Consider the following 11983-nt stretch of genomic DNA (forward strand, 5'->3'; position numbering starts at 1 on the left):
TCATGTCCTCATGCAAATGCAGCCAAAAGGCGTTGAGCTGCCAGAAAAGCTACCGGAAGAGAAGAAGTTGTGTTGATTGAAAGCACTAAATAAACCGTTTTTTCGCCTCCATCACGGTCAGGCTGGGAAATGGACTCGAGTCTCAAGTCAAGACCGTGCACAATGTCTGCCCTTACACAAAACGAAACAAACCCCAACGGAAATGGATGGACGGAAGATCTGATGGCTGATGGACTCCCCCCTCCAGGTCACGTGCTGCTGCAGCTAGCCTTGGAGCCCAGAGGTGACGTCTTTCACGCTACATGAAAGGGAGCAAAGGGAAGAACATTTGGCTGAAGACGGTGAAACGGCACGAGGCGAAAGATGGTGTGGAGGCAGAGGCAGAGAGCCGACGACATGATGGGGGGCCCTTCAAGATAAAGACAAGAAGACCAGAGGTGGTTATTATTTTACTGTTTGATATTATTCACGTTTGTTTTTGTTTTGTGTTTTTTTTTTCTTCATCTCACCGTTTCATGCCCTTTCTCTACCTAGAGGGGCCTCTCTGTGCATGGTTGTTCGACTGCATGTATATTTTGAAACGGTGTAAACTTTTTCAGGACAGTTTAGACGTGTGACCTTTTTTAAATCCGTGTGATTTATCGATTTGAGATGGCTTTACTAAGCTAAGGTCACTTCAGTCGGTACATACATTTTTTTTCCATGTATGTGGACTGAAGAGGCCTGTTCAGTTGTTTCCAGTTCTAATTTATTATTGTTATAAAGATGCTAGTTCAGCCTTCATCACTCAAAGAAAGTTGTTTAGAAACGTTTAAGTCATATGTACCGAATTAAGAAAAAAATGTCAATGTTATTCAGTATCAAAAAGTTGAATAAGCTGAAGAAATTTAAGAGATGTTAAGATTTTGAGTTCAGTCGTTCGGACGCCTCCGCTGCAAGTGTCTTGTGTCCTTAACCATAATGCTTAATAGTAGCTTTACCCTGGGGAAATGGTAGTCCATGGGGAGGTGTGTAGGCCGGTGGGTGAGGTAAGGGGGGAGGTAAGGGTCGTGAAAGGGGGGAGGCCAAGTCCAACAAAGGCAGGTGCGACCGAGAGACCCAGAGAAGACATTTCTAATCCCCAAGCCAGCTGCTGAAGATGACCACGATGACCATGAAGAGAAGAGTGAAGAGTTGTTTGCTCAAAGTTTTTTGCTTTTTTATTTGCCCTGACTTTAATAAAATGTCTTTTTGGAACAAAAAAAAAGATCCCACGCTACCTTGCATGGGTGCTCCGTGTCTGCTGTTGATCATTTATTTATGAGTGCGTGCGTGCATGTCAGGGCTTGACACTGGCACCTGCCAACCTTCCAAATGCTGGTAAAACTTGGCTGTGGCTAGTAACAATTACAGTGCCACTAGCCAATGTGGCAGGTACCTTATTCAATGGTATGACATATCAGAATAGTAGTTATACTGTGTTGTACGCCTTGTGTATCAATTGTTTCTATCGAAGTTCAAGAAAAAGCTCAGTTACTCAGTTTCTATGTAGAGTGGTATTTATTTCCATGTAGAAAGCTATGTGCACTCATCTTCTGAGGTTAGATGAACAGCTTAATGATGAAGAAAGAAAAAAAAATCAAATTTGTGGCTAGTAGAATAGCTGGATGGCTAGTGACTCAGGAAAACCACTAGCCACATGGCAGGCAAGCGAAAAAGTTAGTGTCAAGCCCTGATACGTGTGTGCATGTGATGCCATGTATGTTCCTTAATTTAGTCTCCGTTTAGACTGCATGCTTATCCTTATGATGCACAGCGTACCAGACTTTTCGCACACCGTCAGGGCTGCACTGGGACAGAAATGGCCCTGGCATAAGTAGGGGTCCGTAACCCCCCTGTAATGTGTTAGAAAAGTCCTCTGTCTATATTAAAGATGGACTAATGGGCCACTGAGAGGAATAATCGGCCCCTGAGGACTGTTGATTAACCGAGAAAGTGCCCTTTATGCCAGATTACCAGTCCAGCCCTGCACACTGATCTCAGTTAAGTCATTAGTCAGCCATCCTCCCAGACTATGCCTCATTTAAACAGTTTCAAAGGATCCCGAGGTAGTAAGACATATTGGCCTTAAAAGGCATGCCATACCTGTATATTATATTACTGTATATCAATGATTACTTCACTAACTGGGATGTTTTCTGCTTTATTAAAACGTTGAGAAATTGCCTGCATCTGCAGCGCCTGTAAGCCGCCGTCTCCACTTCTCGATGAATTCTGAGAAAAGGGACGTACGATGAATGTTACTGGTTATTTCTGTTAGATTTAACAGCTTGACTGCTGCACTTTGATTAGATCTGGATCTGATGCAACCATATTATGTTACTCAGTGGCAGCTTACCATATTATGTCACAAGTGGCAGCTTTAGATCAGAGGGTTGTAGGTTTGAATCCCACCCTTCCACTCCTTATCTCATTCCATGGCTGAAGTGTCCTCGAGCAATTCACTTAACCCCACACTGCTCCAGGGACTATAACCAATACCCTGTACTTAAAATAACCAAGTCGCTATTGTCAGCCAAGTGTAATGTAATGTAAAGAAACCATGTTTAGTTGTTTCTATGTAGTAGACACCAAGGTCAATCTTATGAGGCCAATATGCCTTACTACTTCGATCCTTTTCAAAGCTCCAATTGCTTCACAATGTTGGTCATCTACCATCACGGTCATCAGTAAGCAGTCAGTGTGTGTCACAGTGTACATTATTTATGTACATCAAGTATTGATTCCGTTGAGACAGCGGTTTTATGACTAGTTATATTGCATATACAACTCATAATGAAATTCCTGCAAGGAAATCAAGTAGTATTGTACATTAAAACACGTTTAGTATTTTAAAATAAAAATAAAAAAACTTCTAGATGCGTAGTACTTTTTGGACGGTTTATCATGGGACAAGGTCAAAGATGAGGTCAAATTGGTGCATATTTTTTTGCCATTTAAACTTAAGAATGAAAGACCATGATTTTACGGTGAACCTAATGGGATTGGCTAATCCATCCCGGCTCTGTTTTAGCTGATATGCAGCCCTCAAAATCAAGGGTCAGCAAGATTGTGTAAGATGAAGTGGTGTATGTTCCCATGCAGAAATTATGCAATATTTGCAGAACGGGTATTTAAAACACGGGCATACATGTTGAAATAATGTATAATCATGGGCAGACGTGGCTTTAGATCAAAGGGTTGCAGGTTCGAATCCCACCCTTCCACTCCCTATCTCATTCCATGGCTGAAGTGCCCTCTAGCAATTCACCTAACCCGACAATGCCCCAGGGACTATAACCAATACCCTGTACCTAAAATAACTAAGTCACTAATGTCAGCCAAGTGTCGTGTCATGTAATGTAATGAAACCAAGGGTTTCCCTTGTTTTTCTTAATTCACTGTATAGTAAAACATGGTTAATATGTAATTATAATTGTTACCTTGCCATTTTAGACTTTCTTCTCTGAGAGTATCTAATTGTCAACATAAACACTGGGAAGGTGTGGAATAAAATGGCCACGTTAAAATGGCTGATCTTAATTGTCCAATGGTGATCCTTGGGTACATTGAACTAAAAATGTATCACTGCTATTATTGTTTGAAAAGGGACATAATGGACAGTAGTGACTGTGGACCACACCACCGAGTCACTCTAATTTGAGGTTACACTGTGTTTTTTTTTAAAGCATACTCTATATTCAAAGGTCATTTTATTGTTGTTGTTTTATCTGCTGTTCTCAAACTGACATTTGTTCTGGTCCAGACGCTGCTGACCATGAAAAAACAATAGTATCACACAATCCTCTTAGTTCTCTTCACTGGCTGATCGCAATTCAGCAATGGATGGAAGACCACGATGAGAAACAGCAGATTAAGCAGTAATAAGAAATTTGTGATTTTCTTTTTGGGAGTCTGGGTGTCATGTCATCAGTTTGAGCAGGCAGGAATTGAATAATAAAATGTTACTAAATTCTATTACAATTTGATTAATAACTATATTCTTCAATTATTTAAATCTACAGCACCTCAAAATGTACACTCTGTAAACTTAAAAGATAATGCAGAGCTTCTACAGCCTGCCTTTGTTTAAGTAGGATGTATGAAGGCATTGGGCCTGTAATGGCCTTAGTTGACACAAATGATTTCTGGCAGGTTGACAAAGTTGCCATGTTGTCTGTGTGCTATTGTCACATTGGTTGAATGCTGCACATGGTCTTTATAGCTTCACTATAACACTGGCCATCTTATAAGAAATATGTTTTTAACAAAGGACTCGGAAAGGTATTTAGGGCTACTAATATGCATCTGTAGATAGATTAATATTTTGAAAACATTCCCATTTTACATCAGATTTTATGCAGAGCATTACAAACCACATTATATTGCCTACATGCTAAACGTGGAATTTATGTCTTGAGAGAGGTCATATACAGCTTAGCCGCCACTCTAAGGATATTATTTTGCTTTGATTGACTCAGCAGGGCAGGCCTAGTTAGAGAAGACATGCTAACATCAAGTGGGGCGAAGGCGAATTCGGTGAAAAGTTGTAAGTTAGTTGTTAGTTGAGAAATGACTGGAGGAGTGCTTTCAGTTCAGTCTGCAAACTGGAAAGTTGCAGATGTAGATGAGACATCACATCACTCACCGGTTTCAGTCAGGTCACTGTGGGGGGGCGAAGGGGACTGTTGTCCTCGGCTCAGGGAGAGGGGGGCCCAGAATGGGGTCCTCATTATTCCATGGTATCTATTGGGTTGGAGGGCCCTTTCAGATGACTTTGTCCTGGGCCTGGCAAAGCTGTCAGCAGCCCTGCATTGGAGTACTGTAAAATATCCTTGTAACAGCTGCTGATATCTAGTGAGCAAACGCAGCCCAGGCCAACATTCAATGGCATTTTCTGACACTATGAGGGATGACAGTTTAAAAGCAGACAACTACATCTGACATCTGCCCTTAGCTTCAGGTATTATGAAGGCCAGTAAGCCCATGCTGATAGGAGGACAACTTTGAAATGACTGCCATTTTGATATTGGTAGACTTCTGGCAATGTAAAAATGATTTTAGTTATTATGACCTAGCTTTAAAAATTGCATTTGAAGAAATAAACTTGGTATAATGACTGCTTAAAAATATAGATAGATCTGATATGCTTACAGTAAAATAATAGTCTCATAAATGATGTAGTAGGCCTTGACGTGAAAGGTCAGAATTCACATTTTGTCTATAAGCAAAAGCAAAATTTTAAATTCTATTAATTGAATAAAAATGCATAGCCAAAATGTCTTTAAAAGTTTTGCAAGGGTTTGCAGGTAACACCGGTTGTTTTTCTTTGTCAAGCAACATTTTAAATATCGGTGTCGGGTAAATCACAATCATTTGGGCTTGTTGCTATACTTTCTCAGTTTCCAGAAATGCCAAGTCTCAACAGTAGCCTATCGGCTGCTTTTGTAGGCTCTCTCTCTCGCGCTCTCGGTCAGTTTCCCACGACACGACGTTTGGGTTTTCGGGATGCTGGTGCGCTTTAGTCCGATTTTTGAATTTAATCCTTGCCCTCATAATATCCAGCTGACCAATTGGAATGTAACTGGAAGCGGATTTGACGAGCTCCCTGGCTTGAATCCCCCTTTGCTGCGCCACAGCGCCACCCTGTGTTCATATGGTGAATAGACAGCAAGACAAAAGATCAGGGTCAAGTTACATTGTCTCAACTCAATGTATGAACCCTAAACTGTTTATTTTTGACAATCCCTGCCCTAAGACTGGAAGATTGACCTCTTAAATATAGCAGCTGCAGACTTTTTCAATATTATGATGTCCATATTAAACAAATGATTTGTGTAGGCCTATTATTAGACCTGCTTTATTTAGTACAACATGATTTATTTAATTCATGAACATGTATATTTTCCTATTTTGTCTGGGTTTCACAGACTAAATACTGGTGTGATCTGTGTCTTAATACTGTACTTTAATCTTAATAATCTCTCTGTCTCTCTCGGTGCAGACAACACAATTGCCCAAGCAAGCCTTGATGGTGGGAGTTGACTCTCTGCCTAGCAACAGAGCGACGCTGGAGCCAGGGACTGATTGTGCTTTTGAGTCACCCCCGGTGCTGATCTCAAGGTAACCCTGCACGTGAGCCTCTTACAGTAGTAGGCAACGGTCACCGTAGAGAGGATAAGACAATAGAGATAAACAAAAAGTGACATAGAAATGGCATCACACACACAAAAGAAATAGTTGTCTTGAGAATGTTATTCTCAAACCCTGCATGTGAGGGGGGTTGGTAAGAAAATCAAAAAGCCGTATATAAATGGTGTTACGCAGGTAAATGAATGAAGTAGCCTACTAGGCCCAGAGTTGACTTTTTTTAACAGAATGGAATTCCATACAGCTGATGATCCCGGGAAGTGATTCATTAATGCAAATGTCACACCTCAGAGAACACGCGCCTAGAGCATTAAATATGATTAACCTTTTAAATACAGACTGTAATTGAATTGGTCTAAAGTTTAGATGCCTGATAAAATACATTCTCTTTCAAAATACTAGGCTGTCATATTGCATGTTATGACATTCTTATTTTTGTAATGGTTGTTTTTGAATCCCTCATCCTCTTGAATCTCTTAAAAGTGCTTTGCATATGCGTTGGCTGCTTGGATTATACTGAAGCCAGGATTTGTAGGTCAAAATGAAAATCCCTTCATATGCATTTTTCACACACATTTTTAGGTGCTGTAAAATTTGGGGGTAGCCCTAGATTCTTCACCAGTAAGCCTATTAGCTTATCCATTTAGGGGGTGCTGGTCGTGGTGTGCCTTGGTTAATCTTTTGTTCCATCACTGGGATAGCCTACTTGACGTGATGTGATTTGATTTTAGTGAAATGTGGAATATGGACAATTGGAAATAAATGTGCACTGTGCCATTGAAAAATTCCTTCATTTACTGCATGAAGTGATTGTAAAGAGGACATGGTCTGATATGATGTATAATACCAGTCCAAGTCCTTTCCCTCCATCTCTCACACACACATACACACACACACACACACACACACACACACACACACACACACACACACACACACACACACACACACACACACACACACACACACACACACACACACACGTGTGTGCCCATTTACAAACATCATTTAGGATAGGGTAATGTCATTCATTCATTGGGAGCCTGATTTCCATGTGTGAGGGGAGGATTCTTTGTTCCATTTTAATCTCATTTGATTCCCTGTGATGCCACTAGAGGGCGCGCTCACATAGAACACCGCAACTACCACAGGATAATTATTATTATGGTAGACAGATTGCACGGTTGTGTTCTCATTTTTCTTAAATATGATTCTAGTAATATAGATCTAATTTTTAATCGGGTTCATTTAATTTCAGGTCATATTTGTAGTTTGTAGCCTTTTGAAAGTAAGATTGGAAGAGCAGTTGTTGTCTCATGGACTCTGGATATCAAAGGTTGCCAGCAGATGGTGTGGATGCTATATTGAGCTCAGCTCAATGTAGGCCTATAGGCAACAGCCTCCATGGTCATACGCTATACATTTAAGGCCAAAGTCGCGACGTGGTGTAGATCCACTTTAAAAGCAACAACAACACCAATCTCTCAAGTTCTGGCAGCTGGTCAGAACATTCATTCTTCATTACAGTAGCCTACTTGTAGCCTAGGCTACTTCTAGCATGATTCACCAAACAAAAACGAGAGAATTTCAGCGTCAGACTGAGCTTGTGTATGTGTGTGTGTGGTGATGGTAAGACCAAATGCCGGAGATGGGGATTTAGAGGCTGGTGGTGGCAGATGGCGATCACCGCCGCTACGTAAAAATAAAGAGGCCCGGGTATCTCGCACACCTGCTGTAGCTCAAATGTTGTCCCCGCGATGTGATTCGTTTTATTATTTTGTTCCCTCACTCAGAGTGCGTGGGGAAACGTTACACCTGTGCGCGCGTGATATCAGCCTATGTGTGCGTAGGCTGTGACGTAGCCCTTTGTTTACATTGTATTTTTTTTATTCTACAAGAGTCTTGTAGTTCAGTTTGTAGGTCTAGTTGCTTTGGGTGATATTAACACAGAGCTCATTTAGGTTACACACTGTAAGATAGATACACTAGAGTGCCTACGGGGACGTGCCTGGTCTGTAAGCACTCTTGGTCGTTTCAGCACCGTGGCCAGGGCTCAGCGAGAACAAAAGGCGGATTTGCGTTTCTGGACATCAGGGAGCGTCGGCTTGTTAGCGCACCCCGAAAAACGAACAATTTGCCCTGCTCGTTAAGATGTCAAACTGTTCTTAGGCCTACCAATGCTAATGTATATAGAGTTGAATGTTTAATGTTTGTAAATTCCCGTTTTCCAATAAGAGGCAAAAAGCAAAATACGGCGATTTTGGATGAGGAATTTGTTTTTTTATTATTATCGTTTGTCAAGCCTACACAGCTGCGTTTGTACATTTTATGTCGTTCAATGCCTTTATAGTGCCTACCATCTCAGCAACATATTAAAACAACTGACTACTATTTTCCAGAGCAATAGTCCACAGCAGAATAATTTAGCACGCGCTACAAGTACACGCTCCTTGTCCATCTTAATTCGTCGTTCGTGTCGTGAAGCGAATAGCGACTTGAGGACCCTCCCTAGCGTACGACATCACGGCTTGTCACACCCCGGGGGAGGGCTGGAACGGGACACAGATTGACAGAGGGAGACACCGGCTCAGGATTCTGTAGAGCAGCCGCACCACAGACACTGAGCCCCCGCTATCACCAAACGAAGAGCTCTTGCCTGTGTCACTTCTGATACAGCTCCATGATATTAGCGTCGGCATCCTTCTGTGGCATTATTTGTGTGCAATATATCATCACACCGACTGCTGGAAAGCAAAGGATTTATCGTGTATCAGAAGTCGGCCAGCAGCAGGCGATGACCCTTTGAAAGGCACTGACACTGGAGGCTGGGCAAGGAGTGACCGATTTTTTTTCTCCCCCTGTCGTTTCAGGGACAACTTGTCAAAAATCTAGATTTTCTCAAGCTGTCGGTATCCTCAGGCTACAATAACGGAATCTGAAAGGGACAATACGAGGGAGCAGAGCCCTGCCAAACAAAACATTTTAAGATCAGAGAGAAAGCGAGCGGGAGACAATCTGCAACTCACCCGTGACGAAGAGAACACCCATGTAAGAAATGAAAATATTTTTTTTCTCGTCTTCGGGTTTGCTTTCCATGCGTGTTGCTGCAATTTAAAAATATCTGAATTTATTTTTTGAGTAATTTATTAGAAAAAATGTGGGGGTTGTAGTTGAGGTCGACAGAGGCTTGCTAGGGCAACATTTCTATTGGATTAGACAAAGGACGTCTGTGCGCGTTTGTTTACCTTCATTTTTCGGCACTTTCCCATTCACATGTACACCTTCCCGATATTCATTGCATACTATGTGTGCCTTCTTCGTGTGTGCTGGAGATTAAGTAAATAGAGTGGCTACATTTGCGTCGATTGAACCGGATTATGCGTTACGTGCATTTTGGTTCTAAATTATTTGTCATGGCTGTTTTAAATTAAGGCTGTGCCAACCTTGTCCCGTTTTGTCTACATTTTTATATAGGTCATTTCAAGCGCGACTTGCAGCGCGTTATATAGCCGTGCGTTATAAATTCATCTGAATTTGTTTTGATAAGGGGACCAAATATTCTTGTGTGTTCCAGCTCAGTGCCAAGAAAAAGCCATCTCCATCTTATTACCCTGCCCTCGTGCCTCACGACCCTCTCCGGGAGACCTCCACCCCGCCGACCGCTCCTCCAGAGCCGCACTCCGCCGGGCTCAGAGCCCCGCTGCCCGCCGCCTCAATGAAGGAGCCGGACGCCATAAAGCTCTTCATCGGGCAGATCCCACGGAACCTGGAGGAGAAGGACCTGAAGCCCATCTTCGAACAGTTCGGCAAGATCTACGAGCTTACTGTGATAAAGGACAAATACACGGGCATGCACAAAGGTAAGAGAGGAGGGGAGAACTCTTTACATTACATTAAATATACATCATCATCATCCTCATCATAGAGCCGTTCTCATTGTTCTTCTCAGTGCAATTTGATTTACCAGATCGAAATTTCATTGCTTCTACTTAACGTGACAGATAGTTGGCAGACAGGAATTTTATTACATAGCAAGATGTGTAATGACAAGGGGGTGGGGGGTGGGATGTAGTTTGTTAAAAGAACATATGATTGGAAAGGGGATCTTAGTTTTAATGTTGTTATAGAAAATGACCCCAGCATGTTGAAGGAATGAGATATTTATGGTTTATGTAAATGGAGGGATGTGGCTACTTGCATCAAAATGTCCAGTGGGAACGCAACACGTTGAAATTCGTTTCCATGCCGAGCTGTTATAACGCATGACAACATGATATATTCACACACCTGTCACATCTAACACACACACACACACACACACACACACACACACACACACACACACACACACACACACACACACACACACACACACACACACACACACACACACACACACACACACGTTATGTGTACACATGTATACATGTGTTGTTACAGATATTTGTATACACACAAGTAAGGTCTTCTGTCTGACTGAGTACATGTTTATAATTACACACGCACACACATAGAAATGAGCAATATCCACGATTCTCTCTAATCCTCAATTAGAATTCAGGGAGAAGCAGTAGTAGGAATAGCAGACATTGTGCGTATTTTTCCGGTATTGTGTGGCCCATATTCATATCCAGCGCACAGTGTGCTAGCTAGCGTGTGGCAAGGTCACCGTGTGTGTGTGTGTGTGTGTGTGTGTGTGTGTGTGTGTGTGTGTGTGTGTGTGTGTGTGTGTGTGTGTGTGTGTGTGTGTCGGGCCCGGAGCATTGCTCTCCTGAGCGGATCTCTGTAACCGTGCCGACAGACGAGCCCAGCCGCAATGTGGCCGCATTTCTATTTTTTTCTTTTTGCTTTTTTTTTTTTCGTTTGAAGTGTTGTGTTTACCGAGCCGTTCTGTGGCGTCACAGTTGCCTCTCCTCTCATCTCCTCTCTTCCCTTCTCATATCCTCTCATCTCCTCTCCTCTCTGCTCCGCTCTTCTCATATCCTCTCATTTCATCTCATCTGCCCTCCCCTCATAATCCTCTCTTCTCATATGTTCTCCTCTTCTCTCTTTTCATCTCCTCTCTACTACTCTTTTCTCTGCTCATCTCCTCTCCTCCTCTCTTTTTATCTTCTCTGCTCTCCTCTCCTCATGTCCTTTTCTCCCCTCTCCTCTCCTCTCCTCTCTTCTCGTCCTCTTCTCTCATCCTCTCCTCATCCTCTCTTCTCGTCTTTTCCCCTCTCTTCATCTGCTCTCCTCTCCTCTCATCTCCTCTCCTCTCGTCTTCTTTCCCATAGGATGTGCCTTCCTCACATACTGTGCCCGCGAGTCTGCCCTGAAGGCCCAGAATGCATTGCACGAGCAGAAGACGTTACCAGGGGTAAGTAACAAGTTCTCCTCTTCAGTCCGGCAACACTCATACGCGCTTACCTCCCAAAAAACATAGATAACATGGGCTAGATAAACAAATATAGAAAAAATAAATAGCAAGACAAAGTGGTTGACAAGATCTCCTCTGTTAGCGAGCATCAACTATTAACATAGACACACCCTTGGTCTGAGGCCTGTGTATGTGTCTTAGGGCTGAACTGAGGAGACAGGCGTATGTATGTTGGAGTCTATAAGGCTTGATGGTTGATAACAAGGATATTGACAGTCAGTCAGTCAGTCAGTGAGAGAGTCTGTGCTGTTGTTCGTCTCCGGCTTCGAGAGGGAAAAAAGGGAGGTGACATGCTGAGATTTGTTCCATTAGCAGCTGCTGCTGCTGCTGCTGCGTCTCGCAGATGTAGTCTGTAAAAGCAACAGCTCACAGTCTGTAATACACACACACACACGC

At 42.6% G+C, this 11983-nt stretch overlaps 1 protein-coding gene across 6 annotated transcripts in view; it reads left to right on the forward strand.

The window, feature by feature from the left end:
- The first annotated feature begins 347 nt into the window (after window positions 1–347).
- The window catches only part of celf3a (cugbp, Elav-like family member 3a), a 60876-nt gene continuing 49240 nt past the window's right edge, over window positions 348–11983 (forward strand). For 5 of the 6 annotated variants that reach the window (XR_010032233.1, XM_063185823.1, XM_063185826.1 and 2 more), the window contains exons 1-4: window positions 348–437; window positions 6023–6141; window positions 9743–10028; window positions 11445–11527. Coding sequence is in view for 5 of the 6 variants with exons in the window: in XM_063185823.1 (XP_063041893.1) it covers window positions 9884–10028; window positions 11445–11527 (228 nt within the window). In the remaining variant the exon portion in view is untranslated. Of the gene's footprint in view, window positions 438–6022; window positions 6142–9066; window positions 9217–9742; window positions 10029–11444; window positions 11528–11983 lie in introns of those variants that run through there. The other variant, XM_063185828.1, reaches the window with a different exon arrangement.

This window comes from Engraulis encrasicolus, chromosome 20 (genome assembly GCF_034702125.1).
Source record: "Engraulis encrasicolus isolate BLACKSEA-1 chromosome 20, IST_EnEncr_1.0, whole genome shotgun sequence".
In the NCBI taxonomy this organism is placed as follows: Eukaryota; Metazoa; Chordata; class Actinopteri; order Clupeiformes; family Engraulidae; genus Engraulis; species Engraulis encrasicolus.